General features: G+C 43.9%; 1 protein-coding gene across 2 annotated transcripts in view; it reads right to left on the bottom strand.

Annotated features, from left to right (window-relative positions):
* Window positions 1-13,404, bottom strand: part of LOC103181500 (pantothenate kinase 3) — a 29,032-nt gene extending 15,628 nt beyond the window's left edge. For both annotated transcript variants that reach the window (XM_007898026.2, XM_007898027.2), the window contains exons 1-3: window positions 13,021-13,404; window positions 6,875-7,227; window positions 3,946-4,199 (exon numbers count right to left, since the gene is read on the bottom strand). In XM_007898026.2, coding sequence (XP_007896217.1) covers window positions 3,946-4,199; window positions 6,875-7,227; window positions 13,021-13,273 — 860 coding nt within the window. In that variant the 5' untranslated portion in view covers window positions 13,274-13,404. The remainder of the gene's footprint in view (window positions 1-3,945; window positions 4,200-6,874; window positions 7,228-13,020) is intronic.
* Window positions 13,405-23,880: the final 10,476 nt, after the last annotated feature.

Genomic DNA, 23,880 nt, shown 5'->3' with positions numbered 1-23,880 from the left:
CCTCTACACCACTGAGTGTCAAAAGTATGTTCTGTGGCTCATCGAAAAAATACAGCCTAAGCAAATCGACGATGTCATCTCTGCAAAACTGCCAAATCCAGACTCTGTACTCTTTGAAATCATAAAGAAACACATGATTCAAGGTCCATGTAGACACTTCAACAAAAAATCTCCCTGCATGAAAGATGACTCCTGCTCAAAGCAATATCCAAGGAGCTTCGTACAGGAGACCCAGGTCATGATGGGTATCCTTTGTACAGGCTGGAGGTCAACTGGAGGTGGTGGATGCCATTCAGTACTGACAAACAGCAAACAGCAGGTGGAAGAAGACAACAGTTGGGTTGTCCCATACAGACCCTTTTTCCCTTGGCTCTTCAACACTCACATCAATGTCGAGTTTTGCAACTCTGCTAAGAGCATCAAATATATGAACAAGGGATACAACATGGCTGTGTTTCAACCCGAGAGGGAGGAAGCCCAAAGAGACAAGGCAATATACTACTAGATGTGCCGATATGTAAGCACCAATGAAGCAATCTTGAGAACTTTGGGCTTCCACATACATGATCCACATCCCGTGGTCCAACACCTTCAGATTCACCTTGAAAACGCCCAAAGGTGTTTTTTTTTTTTACAGAAGCAAATGTTCGGGAAAGGCAAAGGTTCACTTGAACCTCCAAAAAACCACACTAACTCATTCTTCGAACTATTCAACAGGACGAGTTTGCAAAAATCCTTCTCTACTGGGAGGTCCCAAAGTATTTCACATGGAACTCCCATACCAAGAAGTGGAAGTGAAGAGTTCGAGGTACTCCTGTTGAAGACTATCTCTGTCAAGTCCAGTGACGCACTTGGCAGGGTGTACACAGCGCATCCAAACAACTTTGAATGCTACTTCTTAACGCTATTGCTGCACATTGTGGGAGGTCCAATAAGCTATAAGGATCTTAAAACCGTTGATGACGAAGTCTGCAATACTTTCTGAGAAACATGCCACTGCAGGTGTCTCCTAGAAGACGATGCCCACTGGAACCAGACATTAGAAGAAGCAGCCACAGCACGGTCTACTATCAGACTGAGGGATTTGTTTGCCATCATGCTGCACACCTATGGTCTGTCTAACCCAAAACAGCTGTAGAATAACCACAAAGAAAGCATGTCAGAAGAGGTTTTCCATTAGTTACGCAGTGCAAATCCACAAACTGAGTTGGACTACAGTGATGCCATCTTCAACCAAGCCCTCATACACTTAGAAGACAAACTAATGGCTGTGGGAGGAAAGGCATTGCCACACTATGGTCTGCCCTGTATTCACAGAACAGAAGATGTGACCATGGCCAGAGAACTTTTGCAGGAAATCAACCAATAACCAATATGAAATGCAGCAGTTTGTCCAGGAGAGAGAATCAACCACGACAGAAGATCAAGCTGCAGCATATCAGAGGATCTTCACAAAGTTGACCACAATGAAGGAGGCATTATCTTTCTTGATGCACCTGGTGGTATAGAAAAAACATACCTCATCAATCACATCTTGGCCAAGATTTGGTCCAGGGGAAAAATTGCACTTGCAGTTGTGTCCTCTGCTTACTTCGGTAACTCTACTTACGGGCAGCAGAACAGTCCATTCTGCCTTCAAGCTGCCACTGAACCTTTCTCATACAGAGGATCCAGTGTGCAATATCAAGAAGGTTACAGCTGCAGCTACATTGATCAAGGACTGTAAAACCATTGTGTGGGATGAATGCACTGTGTCGCACAAGCATGCCTTTGAGGCTCTGGACAGGACACTTCAGGACATCAGAGAAAACATCCAGATGATGGGAGGGATGACACTTATTTTGTCAGGAGACTTCCACCAGACACTACCTGCCATACAACGTGGTACCCATGCTGATGAACTGAATGCCAGTCTTAAGGCTTCCAGGCTGTGGCCATGTGTGGAGGAGATTAACCTCAAGACAAACACGTGAGTCCACCTTCATTGCAGTTTTGCAGCTGGGGCATATGCAAACCTCCTTCTGGAAACTGGGGTTGGCAAAGTTCCAGTGGATCCAACAGATGGTCAAATTCAGATCCCCGAGGGTTGTGGGACCATTGTACAAGATATAGCAAAGCTCAAAAACGTTTTCCCGAACCTCAGCCATAACTACATATATCATAAATGGTTGTGTCAATGAGCAATCCTTGCTCCAAAAAAATGAATCTGCCTGCAAGATCAATTCCCAGCTACTCAATGACATCCCTGGCCAAGAAACTGTGTACAAGTCCATAGACATTATTCATGACATCGAAAATGCTGTTAACTACCCAACTGAGTTTTTAAACTCTTTGAAACCATCCGGTGTGCCTCCACACAAACTCATACTAAAGCTTTGATGCATAATCACGCTGCTGAGGTATCTAGATCCACCAAAGCTATGCAATGTTGGTGGTAAAGCAGTTATAGAAGCAATTATTCTGACTGATCAGTTCAAAGGGGAAGATGTAATCATTCCTTGCATCCCACTGCTCCCAAGTGATGACCAGTTTTGAGTTCAAAAGGCTATAATTCCATGTTCAAATATGCTTTGCCATGTCAATTGACAAGGCACAGGGGCAGAGATTAAAGGTTGCTGGCCTTTTCTTGAACACACTCTGCTTTTCCCATGGACAATTCTATGTTGGATGCTCACGTGTGGATTCATCTCAAAACCTGTACATCAGGCTGAAGGAGAAAAAACTGCAAATGTCGTCTACACGGAAGCCTTGCAAAAACTCAAGGACTTGCCATATCACACAGTAAACCCCTTCAGTCAGCGTAGCTTTGATAAGATCTTCTATCATTCACGAGCTATGATGACCCTTTGATGGGAACTTCTATCGTTCATGAGTTATGACCAAAACAAGTTCATCACACATGTATGACAGTTTTGCTTAAGGTGTACATACAGTTTTTATGGCATGTTAAATGGTCTGTGAGTGGTATCACTGAAATCTACATTCCATATTGGATCCTTTGGTTGCAAGCATAGCTGCAACAGGTACAGGTATTATTATAAATTAGAGACCGTTTCCAATGGTATACCGAATACTGCCTCTTTATAAAATGAGTATTTTCTATTTAGAAACTAGGTAACATTCCATCACAGTGATAAACAACTGAAATGATAATCCAATCGTTGGATATTGTTTCTTCTCAGCTATTGCTAAAGCCAAAGAAGCAGAGTAATCCTGGCTGGATAAGCAGGAAGCTTGACAGACAGTGTATATTCACAATGACAAGCTTGTTAAACTTTCTAGGGAGTGAGTGTGTATGCCATTCCAAACAAAGGGAAATTTCCAGGAATATGTGGAACTCGGTCATTTGACTTAGATATTCTTAAATATGGTGGTGTGTTTCTGTGATGCCAGACCAAAAAGAAAAATCAGTAACAAAATGAAGCATTACTTCAAGGAATAGTCGAATGACGCAAGAGTTTGACAGTAAAACTTTTTGAAAAAAACGATTAGATAATAGTATCTATAATCTTGATTTCTTCAAAAGAAATGTATTAAGTTCGATCCAAAAAGTAATTGGCAAAGTCACAATAATTTTAAATCGCAAGCAATTTTGTTTTGGTCAGCAAGGTGTCTGACACATGCGACACTAGATTTTCCATTAAATTCTGTGAAGAGCTTTGGGACGTCCACCCGACATGAAAGGTTCTATAGCAAATGTAAGGATTATTATTTATTATTGATTATTGTGGCTACAAAACTTAGACATCATAAGAGGTTCCAGGGATGAAGCCAGATTGCATAATGCAGCTAAAAATACATGGAAAAGGTATTCATCTTCTGTAGTTTCTTTAAGACATCATCTCAACAACTTGCACTGATACAGCACCCTCCATGCAGGGCAGTGTCTCAGAGCGCTCCACCACTATAAGCACCTTAATTGATGTTGCAGCATTTGATGCTCACCTGGTGCCAGTTACTCGCTTGTAATTATCTTTAGAATACACAGCCAAAATGCTGACTCCTGAGCCAATATTCACCAGCAGCAGTGGATATGGGTTGTCCAAAGGGTACGCCACCTTCTTGCATTTTTCCAGATCTGTTGGATTCTCAAAGTAATAGCAGTCTGCAGACCCATTAAAACCTGATGAATCAATATGCAGCATCCCTTGGATAAGGCAATGAAGCTCATCCAGTTTTCGAAGCTGGAGATTAACAATCTGAAAGAAAGCAGGGCAAGACCTAAATTACTATTTGTCAACATATTAAAAACACTGCCCAAACTCTAAATAGAAACTGCTAAAAATAAAACTTTTCAATCTGCTGATTCCCTTCAAAAATAAAAAATAATTTAGTCACTCAATCCACCACTGTTTGTAGGAATACTGCTTGTGTACAATTGGCTGCCACGTTTCACCCACAAAATAGTCAATTCATTTTACAGTATATCCATATAAGCGCTTTGAGACAGACGTCTCAAAGATGTGATAAGGCACTATATCAAATGCAAGGATTATCATTATAAGCACAACAGAATATGCTACAAAATGTAATAATAATAATCCTTGCATTTGATATAGCGCTTTTCACGTCGGGAGGACGTCCCAAAGCGCTTCACAGAACACGCCTGTAAAGTGAATTGACTGTATATTTGTGGGCGAACGCGGCAGCCAATTGCGCACAGCAATGTCCCACAAACAGTCGTAGATTGAAAATGACCAATTTATTATTGTTTTTGGTTTTGGAGGGATTATTATTAGGCTCTGTGTGGAGTAAGGAAACTTGCCCAAGATTTCGCCCTCTGCCTGGAATTAAACTCAGGTCTCGCGCTTGCATAGCGAGTGCTCTAACCACTGAGCTACAGGACTCCACAATATTTATGGCTAATACAGCAGCCATGTAATAATAATCCTTACATTTGATAAAGCACCTTTCACTCCAGGACGTCTTAAAGCACTTCACAGGTTAAACTGAAAAATGCAGTTACTGTGTTTTTGGTGGGTGAATGCTGCAGCAAATTTGCCCACAAATGGCCGTGGAATGTGATCAATTTTATTTTGGGGATTGTTGGCCAATACACATTTAAACATGTCTCAACATTGTTTTTAACATGCAGGATTTAATTACCACACATAGTTTCCTCCTCTTGCCCCATCTCTCCTGACAATGTCTGACTCTTTTATTACTTCTACCAATGTATGGTTCCGCGAGTTCTCCATCCATGGCAACTATCCATGCATTAGTCTCGACAATGGGTGTCTAATGAAAAAATTCTTAATAGGTGTACAAATTAAATACAACACCAAAAGATTGCATTTATACAGCGCTGATCACATCAGAAGGACGCTGGACAGTCAAGGGTTTGCACCCAAGCTGGGGTTGGAGTCAGGAGGGGTGGAGGGCAAAAGGGTGATGGTGGGATAATGACTGTAGGCACAGTCGAAGAGGAAAGTCTTGAGATAGAACTTGAAGTAGGCAAGGGAGGGGGGAAGATAAAAGGGGCACATAAAGCTGTATGGAGAAAAGGCAGGACAAGGGAATAAAAGATCTGCTATGATCTAATAAAATTGCCATCAGCTTCAATGGGTTGAATGGCTTCCTTGTGTGCACGTACATATCCACCCTCCCAATGTCACTAGCCAGCAATGAAGAGCTGAAACTGATTTTACTCCTACTTTTGTCTCGGCTCAGATCAGGTGATAAAGTACAGACTGTACACTTGTGCAGATACACTATTGGGTAAATCTTAGAAAAGCATTTTCTAAGCTTATTTTTCTAAAAGGTCTAGAAAGGTTAATCAACATAATGAATATAAATTCACTTTTGGATATGTGAGCAGAGTTGTGTTTGATGATAATCGCATTTTCTAGTCCCAGTGCAAACAGTAATTATACAAGAGCAGAAATACAAGTATAACACATTCAACCTGCAGACTTCATTCGACTTACAAGAATATATTGCACAGATTGACTAATGGACTAATTTTTTCCCCATTGATGACAGTTTGATGGCATGACCCGCTCTGCCTCCCCCCATCTCCGCAGCATTGCCTGACTCCGCCACTGCCTCACCCCTCAGGCCTCCGAAACCCTCATCCACCATTTATTACATCTAGGATAGACTACTCCAACTCCTTGTTTGTCGGCCTTCCCAACTCTTCCCTGCACAGGCTGCAGATCATCCAGAACTCTGCAGCTTGTATCCTCCCCGCACTAGGCTCCGTAACTCTATCAACCCCATCTTCGCTTGACTCCACTGGTGTCCCACCTCCCACAGGATAGAGGTCAAAATCCTCACCTTCAAAACCGTCCACGGCCTTGCTCCTTCCTACCTCTGTGACCTGCTAACACCATATCAACCTGTCCACTCCCTCCGCTCACCAGGCTCTGGCCTGCTCCACATCCCCTGCCTATCTCACCATCAGCAGTTGGGTCTTCAACCTCTCTGCCCCACCCTTTGGACCTTCATCCCACAGTTCCTTTGCCTTGCTCGTTCCCTTGCCTCCTTGAAGGCACGTCTCAAGACCTTCTTCTTCAACTGCGCCTTCGGCCACCCTCCTACCCCTAACCTCCCTGCGCTCCTCCCCGTCCTGACGACGTGAAAGGCAAATGGAATTTGTTGTTGTTGCTGCTGTTGTTGAAGAGTAAACAGTAATAAATATTACTAGTGTTGGTAAGTGGGTAAAAGGGCAGTAAATAATTAAAGAGGAATTCTTGAAAGACAAATATTAAAAAGTATAGGGACCCGGAGGAAAACATTACACTAGGCATTCACAATTTTCTTCTAATACCAGATTTTTCCAAACATTACATTTACTTATAAAAGGAATAGAAACAACTCCAGTAGCTCAAAATGACAGGATTAAGTAAAAATGGCAGAGTCAAGATATACATACTGTGCGCAAATCTTCCTCAAATTTGTATGCACCACCTCCTGTCGCACATAATACTGTGTGCAGACTTGAAAAGTGTTTCTCCTTGCCCATCTGAATAAAGGCCCCCATGTTTTGGGTAGGAAACCGTATGAAATGCAAGTTCCCTTTACGCCCACAAATCGTCAAGTCTTTGAGTTGGAGATGCACATCACGGATGCCAGAGGAGCCATAAGTTACATTGCATGTCAAATACTTCTGTATACTTCTCAGGTTAATCACTTCCTCATGCTCCTCTTCAATAGTAATGTCATTCGGTTGAAAATAAACCAGCTTTACCAAGGTCCCACCAATGTCAATTCCAAACCACGGAAAGGCTATAAAGAAGGGAAAAATGGATATGTGAGATCTCTTACTATTCAAACCAATACATTATTTATTAGGTCAAAATTACAGCTAAGCAATTTTGCACACAGATAAATGGGGCAGAAAGGTGGGGGGGAAAAAAAAAATCTATTGCAGGTTTTCACTTTAACACTCATTTTGTAAAATCCTGGGATGGTATATAATAATACTTGTATTTGATACAGATTCTTTCCCATTGAAATATCTCACAGGTAATTGCTATGAAACACACTGAGTATTTGTAAGGAAGTGCAGATACCAATTTTCTACGCGAAAGGTTTTCCCAAATGCCTTTGAAAGTCATGCATCCTTCGGATGAACAGTCAAACTGAGAATCTATCTGCCTGCTCAAGTAGTTGTAGGTCTTGAAGGAGGCAAGGAATGGGTCGAGAGGGAGGGACTACAGGATGGAGTTCCAGAGGGTGGGGGCAGAGTGGCAGAAGGCCCGCATGCCAATGGGGGGCAGGCGAGGCGGGGGACGTGAAGCAGGCCGGTGTCTGCTGAGCGGAGGGAGTGGGGCAGGATGGCAGGGGATTAGGAGGTCACAGAGGTAGGAGGGAGCAAGACCATAGAGGGCTTTGAAGGTGAGGACCAGGATCTGGACCTGTATCCTCTGTGTGATGGGAAGCCAGTGGAGTCAGACGAGGATGGGGTTGAAAGGGTCACGGAGCCTGGTGCAGGAGAGGAAACGGGCTGCAGAGTTCTGGTTGATCTGCAGCCTATGGACAGAGGAGTTGCGGAGGCCGACTTGCATAGTCAAGCCTTGTTATTATGAAAGCGTGTATGAGGGTTTTGGTGGCCTGCGGTGTGACAGTGGCGGAGCTGGGAGATGTTGCGGAGGTGGAAGGCAGAGCGGGTCATGGCACAGATGTGGGGTATAAAGTTGAGAGTCAAACAAGATGCCAATGTTACGGGGTGGCTTGGAAGGTGGAGTGTGCAACCATGGATGGTGATGCTGTCAGCGCCTGAAATGTGGAGGCGCTGACAGGAGTCAATCAGGAGAGCCTCGGTCTTGTTAATGTTCAACTGAGGAAAGTTAGCTCTCATCCAGGACTTGATGTCTGACAAACATTCTGTCAGGACAGCAGTGGCCCTGGAGTCGAGGGTGGAGACACAGAGATAGTGTTGGGCATCATCCACCTACATGTAGAAGTTGATCCCTTGTCTGCGGAAGGATGCATGACCAAGAAAGAGCACATAGATATTGAAGAGGAGGGGACCGAGGGCAGAGCCCTGAAGATCGCCGCACGATACGGTGTGGAGGCTAGAGGAGAAATCTCTCCAAGGCCTTGGAGAGGGTACAAAGGAGATTTACCAGGATGGTACAAGGAATGGGGGACTTGAGTTATGTGGAGAGACTAGAGAAGCTAGGATTGTTTTCCTTGGAGCAGAAAAGGTTAAGGGGAGAGTTAATAGAGGTGTTCAAAATTATGAGGGGATTTTGATCTTGAGGGCAGTGAACAGGGAAAAACTGTTCCCACTGGCAGGCGGGTCAATAACCAGAAGACACAAATTTAAAATAGTTGCCAAAAAAAACAGAGGGGAGGTGAGGAGAAATTTTTTTTACACAGCGAGTTGTTTGGATCTGGAATACACTGCCTGAAAGGGTGGTGGAAGCTGATTTGCTAACAACTTTCAAGAGAGAAGTGGATAGATATTTGGGGAGGACAAATTTGCAAGGCTTTGGGGAGTGTGATTAATTTGGATAGCTCTTTCAAGAGCCAGCATGGCCTCCTTCTGTGCTGTATAATGCTATGATTCTATGAATTCGCTTTATATCTCATATATATGTATTTTTACATAAAATCCTAGGATTATTTTTATTATTAAAAGAAGAAACAATTGATTAGAAGGACTGCTGGCTTGGACTCTAGGAGAAACTCACTCCTCTTCTAGTTGAATGTTTCATCTGAAAGATGGCACCTCTGACAATGCAACAAAATGCTAGTACTTATTTATCAGCACTGACTACGTCTGATGATTCTTCCAACCCGGATGCAAGAATGTGACTAAGGATGCCAAGGCGACGCCTTAGGTTGGATGGTTGATCATAATGTAAAATTTTAACTGCAAGAACTCAAGTAGGTCCATGCAAATACCTATATTAAATAGCAATTTCCTAGGTTTAAGAGCGACTATTCAATAAATAGTTTAGAATCCCATCTAAAGAGATGTTAAGCTTCATATTCATCCCCATTTGAAAAAAACATTACTGACTGAATCCTGTCCAACACAAAACAGTCAAACTCAAATACTGCAGTTCATGTAGCTCCAGAGGAGGTAAATGTATAAAGATGTAGTCCTCTTGAAATCAGTGGGGAAATCACTTACCAGGGTTGTGAATGTGCACTGCCACCATTGCAGTCCACCTTAAATGTTATTTGCAAATTCGATGCTAATCCAATTTTTAATTTCACATTTTTAATAACTAGGTTACACAAAGGAATACTACAGTCTTGACTGAAAAAATTCTGATAATTAAAGTCTCTGCTTCCCAAATCGAACACCACTTAATTTTTCTTAAATCCTATTACCCTAACCTCTCAGCAGCAGAGGGCAATCTATCCACAACAAAAACGAATGATGGGTTTTCCCTGCTCGATCGTCACGTTTAATAGGCGTTCATCGATAAAATACAGTCACTGCACTTGAGAGTAATCATGTGAAGCACTTTGAGACAGCCTCCTGACGTAAAAGGCGTTCTATCAAATGCATGGATTATTATTTCACAAATCGCATCCTTAATAATAAATAATAATAATAAAATTAAAATAAAATCTTTTTCAGTTTTGTTGGGCTGCACCTGTCCATCCAAATTAATATATTCCTCCGTGAATTACTCGCCTGAAAAATATGCAGAAAGTTGTAAAGCCCCTTCACTGTATTTCATGGGATCGGATTCAAAATCTTTATGCATGAAAGGGGGAGGGAAGAACTGAATTCTGCATTGTGAGCAAATATTGCTTAGCCTGCGTTAATGGATCATAACACTGATCAGTTATTTACAATTACTTCAGCATCTCAAGATGGTCAACAGCCACAGCAGTCCAGGAAATGAAAAAAACTAAAGATGCAATAGTGTACCAAAAAGCAAACAACCCAAGGCACAATTCACCAGGGACTGCTGCACATGGGTCAGCAACCATTTTAAACCTAATTTTAAATTAAATTGCAATACATGTCGACAGCATAGGTTTAAATAAAAAGTAAAAGTATTTCCATCCAATTTATACAATTGTTGTCTGAATGAGGCAAATTACTATTATTGTGATATGTACTGTATTTATTAGAAAATCCCACCTTATGGGTGGATCACCAACAAAAATCTAAATCTTGTCATATTGAAGGACTGCGTTTTAATATCCATACCATCCTGTCCGCTCAGCAGCTTTGGACCGCTTCATGTCTCTCCCGCCCTGCCCGCCCCACGATCGGCAGTCAGGCCTTCAGCCTCTCTGCTCCCACTCTTTGAATTCCAGCCCATAGTCCCTTCATCTTGCCCCCTCTTGCATTTGATATAGCAGTTTATACATTAGAATGCACAGCACAGAAAAGGCCATTCGTCCCAACTGGTCTATGTCAGTGTTCATGCTCCACATGAGCCTCCTCCTGCCCTTCATCAACTAAGCCTTCAAGCATAACCTTCTATTCCTTTCTCTCTCATGTACCTGTCTAGCCTTCCCCTTAAATGTATCTATGCTATTTGCTGCAACAATTCCTTGTGGTAGAATGTGCCACATTCCTAGTACTCTGTGTGTGAAGAAATTTCTTCTAACTTCCCTATTTGATTTATTTGTGACTATTTTATATTGATGGCCCCTGGTTTTGGTCTCCCCCACAAGTAGAAACATTTTCTCTATGTCTACCCTATCAAAATCTTTCACCGTTTCAAAGACCTCTATCAGGTCACCCCTTACCCTCCTCTTTTCAAAAGAAGAGTCCAAGCATGTACAGCCTTTCCTGATAGATATAACCTCTCAGTTGTGGGATCATCCTTGTGAATCCTCTCTCCACAGGCTGCAGATAATCCAGAACTCTGCAGCCCGTGTCCTCTCCTGCACCAAACTCTGTGACCCCATCTCCCCTATTCTCGCCCGATTCCATTGGCTCCCTATCCTTCAGAGGATCCAGTTCAAGATCCTGGTCCTCACATACAAAGCCCTCCATGGCCTCCCCCCATCCTACCTCTGTGACCTCCTAACCCCCTACCAACCCGCCCGCTCCCTCCGCTCAGCTGGCTCCGGCCTGCTCCATGTCCCCCGATCCACCCGCCCCACCATTGGTGGGAGAGCCTTCAGCCACTCTGCCCCCAAACTCTGGAATTCCATCCCCCCCTCACTCCGGCTCGTCCCAACCTTAGCCTCCTTCAAGTCCCGCCTCAAAAACCTCCTCTTCGACCATGCCATCGGCCACCCCCCTTCCCCTCCCCCAGCTCAGGTCTGAAATGCTGTACTCTGTCCAACGCCTTGGGACATTCTCCCGAGGTGAATTTAAAGCATTTGTTTTGTATATATAGCTTATTTTTACAATTAAATATCAAAGGTGCAATCGTGAAGCTGAAGGTTTGCAACACAAGGCATCTAATGCAGTGCACCCTTACGCAGCTTTATACAGCCTTCATTCTATGAAGGATTACCGCTTAGTATACGTCTGTGAGCGAAAAGCAACAACCCAATAAAAGGGGTACACATTCCAGGATGTCTAAACCTTCAACCAGTTTCTGTTCATCCTCAGAATCCCACAATTGGTAAAGAGAGATGTGTTAATTTCACCTACGATTGACGACATGGTCAAGTTGGATTTTATTTGAAAAATGTTCAATTTGACACATGACAAAGGGCGGATTTAGATAGCTACAGTGGAAGACGATATATGTTTGCGAGGGGGCGATCCGCAGCTGCAGAACATATTTAACCAGATTCCATTTGACTGAAATCACAGAATAAACCAATCTGTACAATGCAACCTCAGAACTACGTTCAGCGTAATGGACACCATTTTGTGTGGCAAGGAACAGATCCTTTCCCCGCTCCCCCCACAACTCAGCAGCTTTGACAAAATTGTGCAATACAGTGCTGGATCATAAGCCAAAGCTTGACACATACAGTGCACACTATTATTCCTACGGCTGGTTCCGTGGCGGCTAACTAAGTCACAATTTGTACGATGGCTTTCAAAATCCCAGCTCCTGATAGGACTATCCATCCTGACACATGTACAGCCACCTGATTTATTTATAGCCACACAAACACTTGAGACTTAAAGAGAGATCAGTCCCAGGCTATTTTTAATGAGCTTTTAATCGACATTTTGAGCTGAAATACAAAAGGGGGAAAAAAGGAAGGGTGTCTAAAGGACAATAAAAATAACCTGACCCGCAGTCCCCCTCCCCTCCAAGGGGGTACCTCTGTTAAAAAAATAAAACATTCGCTCTCCGAGGAAGAAATTCAGGTTGTAGCCCAATCCCGCCCGCCGCCCGCCCGCCCGCCCGCCCGCCCGCCCGCCATAGGTCAGCGCGACAGAGCAGAGTGGCCCATTCTGAAACTGTGCGAGGAAAAGGTCTTCAAAAAGGAGAGCGCGGTTTGCCGGTTTCAGTTTTTTTAAAAATAAATAATTTTTAAAACACATTTAAATTCTAACTGAAGCACCAGAGCCCGAAGCCGTTATTTCGGACGCGGAGGACCTCCAAAAACCAGCGCAGTTGGGCGTGAAACCGCCCAACTCGGCAACATGGGCTCGAGAGCGCAGCGACAGCCGCTACTCACGGGGTCGGTTCTTTTTGACCGCATCCCACCGCGGGATGCTCAGGGCCGAGGCTCGGCTCTGCTCCTGGATGTAACCCGCCCGTGACGGCTTCTGCTCCTGCTGATGCTCTCCCTCAGGCTCCGGAGGCGCCTCTGGTCGCTGGCGGCCCTCCTCCTCACTCCGGCCGCCGCCATGGTAACCGTTCGTCACCCCGTTCACTTGGGTTCCGCTGCCGCTCACCGACTGCCTCTCCGAGCCACCCACTTTCTTCATGACCCGTGTGGGGATGTGGGGGCGGCGCGGGGGAGATGGAGAATACTGGCGGGTGAAGCGACAGCCGACCCTCACTGAACAGCTCCCCGAGCCCGGCAGCAAAATCCTCTCAGTCTCTCCGCATCGCCGCCGCACCGACTCGCTGCTCCGCCCGGGGGGCGGGGCAAAGCGGGGAGGGACCGGAAGGTCTATCTGACGGACGTCGCTCTACACCAATCGGCGTCCTCCGATAGCCGCCATGTTCACCAATCAGAGCTAGGAGGCGGGACTATGCCATTTCAAAACTATTTATTTAAAATAATTCATATCTACCGTGGGCGACAAGTAACACAAGTGATAGGTGGAACGGCAGATAAACAGGCGACGGATCCAAAGGCTTAACGGTGAGAAACTATATTTCTTTTTAAAAATCGAAATGATGAATTCTCTTCATCTGACAAGCAGTAAGGACCGGAAGTCTGGGTTGAAGTGATTGACGTGCTCATTCACCAATGGCAGTGCAGGTGCAGCTCTGATTGACATCCGCCCCGTCAATCAGGTCCGGGGGGGGGCGTGCTTCAAACGTGACGTAATTTGAAATCTGCTCACCAGCCGTTGGTTAACCGTCGCGGAGCTGAGTCAGAGCGTGACATCATCTTCATCGATCATCATCAATCATCCACTTCATCATCATCAATGGTCATCTTCATCCATCATCATCAATCATCTTCTTCATCCTCCTCACCCCCAGGGTCCGTCAGAACTCATCATCTTCATCCTCCTCCTCCTCACTCCAGATGTAGTTCCCGCACATTCATAATCATCACTCACGGTCCGGTCCGCGCACACTCACCTTCAGCTCCGCCCTCGCTCACTCACGCCCAGGCCGCTTATCTTCATCATCGTCCTCAAACCTGCACTTGTCGGATGTCAAATCACCAACTCGAGACGATCCACCTCCATCCTCACTCTGGATCCAGTCATCAACAACATCATCAGTCACTCCGGGTCCAGTTCCACTCAGCAACAGAACATCTCGTCTCGTCAATGTGCAAAATGTATCATTGGTATTGTTTTACAGTGACACTGAGGTAAAATCCAATCCCTGTTCAGCTTATCTTTCATATCACCCGATATGCACATTTCACAAAATATATTAAATGCGTATTGAGAAACAACTCACACTTATTTAGCACCTTTCACATTGGGAGAATATCTCGCAGTGCTTTACAAAGGCTGAGTGGGAGCTCGATCTGGGGAGAGAACAGGAATTGTTCAACTAGGTCCATCTAGTCCACTTTCTACCACCCTGGAAGTCGCTTGCTACAATAATGGAGGTGTTGATAGCAATTAATTCTGTGTGGATTAGTCTACAACACAGTGGAAAGCTTTGGGAACCGTAGATCCAAGTTGCCTAATTCTTACAACCCATACTATACTTCATGTCTCGTGGGAGCTGAGAAGTAGGGCGATAGGAAATACCTGTCCTACAGAGATGAAGGCTACTTAGTCAGATCCCCAAAGGAAGGAGAGGAAGCGTTGAACAATGGCGGAGTTTGACACCGAACCAGGGAGAAAGGGAAGGTGACTAGGTACAGTCAAAGCAAAAAGTCTTCAGGTGCAATTTGAAGACAGGTAAAGAGAGGGCAAGGCAGAGGGGTTAAGGCGGGCAGTTCCAGAGGTTTGAGGCGTGGTAGCTGAAGACATGGCCACCAATGTTGGAGTGGAGGGGTCAGGGGATTCAAGCCAACCGAGTGACGGGGCTGGAAGAGGGGTGTGAGTAGGTTGGAGAGGTAGGGGGATGCTGGAGCAGGGGTGGGTAAAATACGGCCTGCAGATCATATCCAGCCTGCCAATATCTATCCGGCCCTTCATTGTGTCTAGCTATAGAAAAAATTATAGTTTGTTCAGTCCCAGAAAGTCGCACAAATTTTGCACTTGAATCAGACCGGAAACATCAGGAAACACTGCTTAGTTGTACGCACGTTCCCTTAAGTGTTGAATCAGGCTGACGTCAGAAATGTACGGATCGGCAAATTTTTAAACGCGTGCGCGACAACTACAGCAATACTTGTCACTAAAGAGGACGTTAATTCGAAATGAGTTTATCAAAGAAGCGGAAAGTGGACCCTGAAGGCCGAATGTTCAAAAAAGAATGGACTTCTAAATATTTTTTTACCAGTGGGTGGAAAAGCTGTGTGCTTAATTTGCAAAGAAAGTGTGGCAGTGCTGAAAGACTATAACTTGAATCGCCATTTTGAGAGCATGCTTGCAAATATAAGAACGTTTCTGCCGAAGAAAAAGGAAAGAAAGCTGATGAGATGGTTGTTCGAATGCAAAAAGAACAAAGCATTTTCACAAAACAATTTGCGACCCAGGATGAGATTACAAGAGTGAGTTATGTGATTGCACACAAAATCGCCAAGAACAGCAAACCATTCTCTGAAGGAGAATTTATAAAGGAATGTATGGTTGACTGCCTCGATTTTATGCCCAGACAAGAAAAAACAGTTCGAGAATATTAGCTTGTCAAGGCGAACTATTGTGAGATGTGTCGAGGATATCTCGGAGAACCTGTATTTGCACGTTTTTCACTGGCACTGATGAGAGTTGTAATATCAATGACACAGCCCAGTTGATAATTTTTATTCGAGGTATCACCAAACATTTTGAGCTCACAAAAGAAATGGCATCAATGCAGTCAATGAAACGACAACTGGAGAAGACTTTGGAGGCAGTAAATAAGTGTATCTTAAAATTAGGAGTGGAGTGGAAAAAATTGGTGAATGTGACCACTGATGGAAGCCCAAATCTGACAGGCAAACATGTTGGGTTACTGAAAAGAATTCAAGATCAAGTCAAAGAAACAAATCCAGAACAGAATATTGTTTTTCTACACTGCATTATCCACCAAGAGGTCCTCTGTAAGAGTGTTCTAAAACTAAGCAATGTCGTGGACACAGTTACGAAAGTGGTCAACTACGTTCGAGCAAAAGGATTAAACCACAGGCAATTTGTAACTCTGCTTGAGGAATTGGAATCCGAGCACACGGATGTTCTGTATCACACGAATGTAAGACGGCTAAGTTTAGGAAAGATCTTGAAATGAGTGTGGAAACTGAGAACAGATTGATTTTTGGACATGAAACAAAAAGATTTGGATTTCCCACAGCTGGGTGATGTGAATTGGTTCTCTGATTTCGCATTTGCCATTGATATCATGGGCCACATGAATGAACTGAATTCAACAACAAGATTACATTTGTATAGCGCCTTTCACGTCGGGAGGATGTCCCAAGGCACTGGACAGTGTACAGCATTTCAGACCTGAGCTGGGGTCAGGGGGGAGAAGGGGGGTGACCAATGGCATAGTCGAAGAGGTGGGTTTTGAGGCGGGTCTTGAAGGAGGCTAAGGAGGGGGTGAGGCGGAGTGATTGGGGGATGGAATTCCAGAGGTTGGGGGCAGAGTGGCTGAAGGCTCTCCCACCAATGGTGGGGTGATGGGTTTGGGGATATGGAGCAGGCCAGAACTGCAACGGAAGGGGGCCTTTGTGCATGATTTGTATTGCAGTGTCAAATCATTTATGACGAAATTATTTCTTTTATCGCGTCAAGATAGGAAACAGGCTGTTCGCCCACTTTCCAACTTTGCAGCAGATTATCATTTGCAATCAAAGTCTTAAAAAGTATACTTCGTCACTACTTGACTTACATGATGAATTTTCTCGCCGATTCCAGGATTTCAATTTGATCGAAAATGACCTGTCTTTGGTTTCTTCACCTTTCTCATTTGATGTTGACAAAGCCCCATTTGATCTCCAACTGAAGCTTATTGACCTGCAATGTGATCCATTGTTTGCGGAGCAATTCAAATCAGTGCCGCTTCCCAGTTTTTACGCCTCTCTTAATGAATATTCCTTTCCAAAAATAAAGGCTCATGCCCGGAAGATGCTTATGCTGTTTGGAACAACATACATATGCGAGGAGAAATTTTCTGTGATGAAATTCAATAAATCAAAACAGATTTGTGATGACTGATGACCACCTTGCAGCAGTACTCTGCATTGCAACAATGGAGACGATGCCTGACTTCAATTGTCTGGTTAACCCACATCAACGCTTTCATTCTTCCCATTGAGTGAACTTCTCACATTCTCATCAATATGTGAATAAATGAATAAATATTGAATAAATGTCTGCCCAATGAGTTGTTTATATTTAACCTAATTTTAGTGTCAATTATATAGACTTCATTTTATGCATGTACAAGTGTAAGACTTGATTTTGTGCTATTAAGCATTTGCATCTATATTAAGTGTGTGGCCTGCGAAGCTTACCAAAACTCATGAAGTGGCCTGCAAGCCAATATAATTGCCCATCCCTGTGCTAGAGTATAAAGTAATTTGTAGGCGAGTATGAGGATCTTGAAATGGATCCATTCTGCGATAGGGAGCCAATGGCCAGGCAAGAACTGGTATATTAGGACTTCAGAGTTTACCATATACTGACCTATAGATACAGAAATTAGTGTTAATGCGATGGTAAAATTGAGAGATAAAGAAATGTGTAAGAAATGGCTGATCCAACAAAGCTACAAATTGTGTTGAAAGTCTATTTATTGCTGGGTCAGGTCAAGACAAAGTGTTTATTTCTAGAGTATGTTGAATGTTTATTTCTAGAGTAAAATTGTGCAATTACAATATTTGCTCATAACATTCACATGCAGCTCTCAATAGTGGTTTAGCATAGTGCTACCCCATTATAACATGGCTGAATCTAATGTCTTAGATGCCATGCTAAAATAAAGCACAAAAATGGTTGACTTCCAGGTCAGAACCCACCACTAATGTCCTTTTCTTCCTGAAGTTGCATTAGCAACACTTGCTGCAAATAGTGGGCGCTGACTGTTTTTTTAGCGCAGGATGTTGACTAGTCTGTACTGAAAGTGTTATAAAAAACCTTGTACAGTGCAGACTCATTATAATGCAATATTTGTATCCATAAAATCCCAATCCACATTATAGCAAGGTATATTGTGAGTATAATGAACACGCTTGCAACCAGCTGATGTAAACAGAGTACCATCACTTCCTGTTTTCTGTCCAAAGTGAGAAGTGACATTGGTGGTAACCTGATGACCCAGAAGTCTGACTTTTTTAGCGCAACAAGCTAAAATGAACGATTACTGCTGAAGTCATTTCATCCTTTGCACCCGTGTGGGAAAATAGGAAGTGATGTCAATAGCAACTTAATGAACTGGAAGTCAGCCATTTTAGTGTGAAATGCCAGCTGGTGCACGTGAAACGAGTGGGCCGGCTACACACATGTAATGACTGGGTCACAGTGCAACCAAGTTTCAATGATGTGAAATTGACAACACATTGACAGAATTGAGTCTGCACTGACTCATGTTAGAAGTGAATTTGGGCTACAGTGAAACACATTTCAGCTGTACTGTATTTAATATAACGCCTTGTCACATTACAGCATCTCAAAGCATTAAAGTGTAATGACTGCATCTTGTAGGTGAATACGGCACTCAATTTGTACACAGTAGTCAATCTGCGTACAGCAGTATCCCACAAACGACTGTGAAGAAGTGAATGACCAATTTTTTATCTAGCAAATTATTGGCCAGGACACCAGGGAAACTCCCCCTTTTTGAATTGTGCCAACAGGATCTTTAACATCCACCTGTACATGTGGACAGGACCTAATTTTAACGTCTCACCAAACGTCAGTACTTCCAACAATGTAGCGTTCCCCCAACATCAACTGGAGTGCCAGCCTAGACTATGAGCTCAAAGTCTTGACGTGGGGCTTGTACCACAATAGTTGTGGATCCACAGTGCACCCACAAGCAAGCAGTTTAGTGAGGCACTTAATAACGGGGTTGCTCCAAATTAACCATTTTTATTAAATTGTTGCTGCATTTCAAATGCATTTAACTATAGGCTGGTTCATATTATACAAAAACATAATTGTTAAAACATCAGTTATTTACTGCCCGCATAAACCAGATGTGAACTCAGTAACCCCTTTATATTGGATGCGCCTCATGTAAGTTCGAAATGTCTCCCAAAAGTTGGGACAAAATCAACCTCAGCCCTCACCAACGCAGCTTCTTATACTATTTCTGTTCTACAAATACATAGTAAGTCATTACAACAACAACAACAACAACAAGATTTCATTTATAAAGCGCCTTTCACGTCAGGAGGACGTCCCAAGGCGCTGCACAGTTGGGTCATGACCCGAGCAGGGGGGAAATGGTGAGGGGAGGGAAGGGAGGGAGCGAGGAGGGGGAAATGGTCAGGGTGAGGGGAGGGAAGGGAGGGAGCGAGGAGGGGGAAATGGTCAGGGTGAGGGAGGGAAGGGAGGAGCGAGGAGGGGAAATGGTCAGGGTGAGGGGAGGGAGGGAGGGAGCGAGGAGGGGGTAGAGAGTCGAGAGAGGAGCTGAAGGCTCGGTTAAAGAGAAAGGTTTTGAGACCGGCCTTGAAGGAGGAAAGGGAGGAAGCGGCGAAGGCACTGGGGGATGGAATTCCAGAGCCTCGGGGCTGAGAGGCTGAAGGCCCGGCCACCGATGGTAGGGCGGTTGGGGCGGGGGATGTGGAGCAGACCGGAGCCAGAGGAACGGAGGGTACGGGCAGGTAGGTAGGGGGATAGTAGGTTGGAGAGGTAGGAGGGAGCGAGGCCGTGAATGGCCTTGTAGGTGAGGATGAGGATCTTGAAATCTATCCTCTGGGGGATGGGGAGCCAGTGGAGGCGAGCGAGGGTGGGAGTGATGTGGTCCCGAAGCCTGGTGCGGGACAGTACACGAGCTGCAGAGTTCTGAATGACCTGCAGCTTGTGGAGGGAGGTGGCGGGAAGGCCGGCGAGGAGAGAGTTCCCATAGTCCAGCCTTGAGGTGACAAAGGTGTGAACCAGAGTTTCAGCAGCGTGAGGGGTGAGGTAATGCCGTAGTCTGGCGATGTTCCGGAGGTGATGGAAGGCGGTGCCAGTTGTGGTGCGGATGTGAGGGAGAAAGGACAGCTCAGGGTCGAACAAAACGCTGAGGTTCCTGACCGGCTTTGAGAGGTGGAGAGTGCAGCCTTGGATGCTGATGGTGTCAGCGCCTGAGGTGCGGAGGCGCTGACGTGAGCCAATCAGGAGGGCCTCGGTTTTTCGCACGTTGAGCTGAAGAAAGTTGTCTCTCGTCCAGGACTCGATGTCGGACAGGCAGACTGTCAGGACATCGGTGGTCGTGGAGTTGAGAGTAGAGGAGGAAAGGTAGAGTTGGGTGTCATCCGCATACATGTGGAAGTTAACCCCATGTCTGCGGATGATGTCACCACAGGGGGAGCATATAGAGGGTGAAGAGGAGGGGACCGAGGACAGAGCCCTGAGGGACACCACATGAGACAGTACGGGGGGTGGAGGAGAAGCCATTCGTCGAGACAAAGTGAAGACGGTGAGAAAGGTACGACCTAAACCATTCAAGGAGACAACTTGAGATTCATACCAGAAACTTTAGTAATTGGGAAAAGGACTAAATTCATGACTTCCAGGTTATAATCCAACTTTCACCATTCAGATTACATCTTCAACAGAAAATTAATGAAAGGTACTGACATTTAAGAGCAGATATTGGTGAAAAACACTCTTCCTTGGGTGTGGGGGTCTGTGGAGTCAGAGGAGGCAGCAAAGGTCTTGCAACAAGCTTGATAGGGTATGCACATGGGCCCCAAATTGGCAAATAATGTTTAAACAGAAAAATGCAAGATTCTACAGATACAAAGTAAGAATAGGAAACTTACCAAGGAGGAAGCTGAAAGAAATATAGGAATCTTTTTCATTACTCACTATGTCTTGGAACTTGGAATCACATAGTTAAGATGACAATGCAATGCAGTACTGGGGAGGTGAGCTGCACTGTCGGAGACATTGAACCAAGGTCCCATTTGCTTGTTCAGGTGGATGTTACCAAGATCCCATGGTATTATTTAAAAAGAGAAGGGAGTTTCTCCTAGTGTCCTGGCTAACAATCCAACAAAAAAAATTGGTGATTCATTCCATGGCTGTTTGTGGGACACTGCTGTGCACAAACTAGCTGACGAGTTTTGCCCACAAAATACACAGTAAATGCACTTTACAGTATATTCTGTGAAGCCCTTTGAGACGTCTCAATGATGTGATGGGCATTATATCAAATACAAGGATTATTATAATTATAAAGTGATTTAATCAGACCACAACCAGAGTACCTCATACAGTTCTCATCACTGCAGCATTAGGGCACTGCACATGTATATCAATGGAGGAATTAAGATGTCGAAATACATAATTTGTTAAAAGCTAGTTCACAGGTACAGAAAGCAATCAAATCAGCTTGTGGGATTCTGAGCTTTAATAACAAGGAGTCTGAAATATAAAAGGAGATAGAACAGAGTACGGTGAGTATTGCGAGTACTGTGTTCAGTTTTGGAAGGATATATTATATATTTATATATATTTATATTATATGTTATATTTAAGAGGGTGCTCAGTGACAATTCACCAGCTTAATACATGGGATGAAGGGGCTTTGCTCTGATGGGAGGCTCAAGTTATATTCCCTGGAGTTGAGGAAATTAGGGGATAATCTTAAAATAATTTAAGATAAAGAGGGGAACTGATAAGATGGATAAGAGTACATTCTACCATACAAAAAAAAGGGAGCAATGGGGTAAAGTCTGTGTTGTGTTACTTTGCTATGAACAGCACTGTTCCCCTCCTGGAAAATCAAATGTTCCTTTCAGAGCTGATAAGCACCATTTTTATTCACCCAAGTGAGTATTTTCAGAAATTCTCACTCCTAGAGGAGCTTCTAACCTGTATTATTTTCTGCACACTTATTTTCAGATCTACCGAGGAAGGGTGAAGCCTTGCACTCCCTCCCCCATACCCACCCACACCCACCGGCTTTCTCGGGGGCTACCTTACCAAAATCGGTTGGGGAGAACATGAATTTTCTCTCTTGAAACTGCTCACACTGGGAAATTTTAATATTTTGATTACCCTTTACCCGAAGTGAAAATTGCCTCCTCTGTCTCCTTTGTTCTTAAGAGTGTTTTTTGGGTTAGCCAGGTGTCTGACACTGTGCAAACCCAATCACCATACTTAACAAAACATTGCATTTATATTTATATACTAACTTTCAAGTCAGAAGAATTCCCAAGGCCCTGGGCAGTTGAGGGATCACACCGGAACTTGGGGTTGGATTCGGGAGGGGTGGCAAAAGCCAACGCTTGGGAACCCCAGTGTGTGCATTGGGGTACTGCTGGAGTCGAACCAGCTAAAACCACGTGTCTTGCCATTCAATACAATGTCTGGCATGGTTTCTTGCTGCTCGACCAACTAGGACCATCCTACCAACTAGAGTAGTTAAATTCGATCGACCAAACTGAAATGGACTGATCTGCCTGTTTACATCTAGAGCTCCTCCAACAACGTGAAGAATAATCATAATAATAATAATTCTTGCATTTGATATAGTGACTTTCAATTCATTGAGAGGTATCAAAACGCTTCAGGATATAGCTCCCACAAAATATACAGTCAATTCACTTTACAGTATATTCTGTGACGCACTTTGAGATGTCTTAAAGATGTGATAAGGAACTATACCAAATTTAAGTATTATTATTAGGATTTATATACTGTAAAGTGCAATGACCGTGTATTTTGTGAGTGAAACGCAGAAGCCAGTTATGCATAGCAGTGTCCCACAAACAGTCATGGAGTGAGTGACCAATTTTATTTAGGGGGTTGTTGGCCAGGACATTGGGAGAAAGTCCCTTCTCTTTTCAAATAGTGCCATGGGATTTTTAATGTTCAACTGAACAGGCAGGTGGGACCTCAGTTAAACTTCTTATCTAAAGGACGGCATCTCCGCGAATGCAACACCTCCCCCAGCACTGCATTGAAGTGTCATCTTAAACTATGCGATTCCAAGTCGTGACATGAGGCTTGAACACAATTTTCTGGCTCAGAGGTGACAGTGCTACCACTGTGCCAAACTGATACACAAATAACCCACTGATAGATTTGCAAAAAAATCATAAGTTAGCACAGAATGACTCTAATGCTCTATTGCATATTTCAGAGTTTTTTTTCCAACAGTATTAAATCATTCACCAAAGCTTTATAATAACTATTGCAAAATCTAAATCACTACTGTTTAAACTGTCAACATTCATGATTTCTAAAGAAAAAAAGCCCCAAATTCAACTTGTCTTACTCCTTGAGATCATTTGTCTTAAAATTAAAGATTGTGCAGAATTGTGGGAAACTCTTAAATTCTTCAAAACACAAAATACTGCAGATGTTGGAAATCTGAAACAAAAACAGAAGTCGTTGGGAGCACTCAGCAAGTTAGGCAGCATCTGGAGAAAGGAAAGTGAGTCAACGTTTCGTGTCCACGACCCTTTGTCAGAACTCGACCCTTCATGAGTTCTGACGATGGGTCATGTTGAGTGTTCCCAGCGACTTCTGTTTTTGTCTTAAATTCTTATCCTGTTTTCCATAATTCTTTAAAAAAGCCTCAGCTCCCAACAATAATGACAATTCTTACATTTGATGGTAGTGCCTGCCTTTCACGTCGGAAGAAC

This window comes from Callorhinchus milii, unplaced genomic scaffold, assembly GCF_018977255.1.
Source record: "Callorhinchus milii isolate IMCB2004 unplaced genomic scaffold, IMCB_Cmil_1.0 Scaffold1, whole genome shotgun sequence".
NCBI lineage: Eukaryota > Metazoa > Chordata > Chondrichthyes > Chimaeriformes > Callorhinchidae > Callorhinchus > Callorhinchus milii.
Note: the sequence above shows the minus strand (reverse complement) of the source record. Positions and strands in the feature narration are given on the sequence as shown.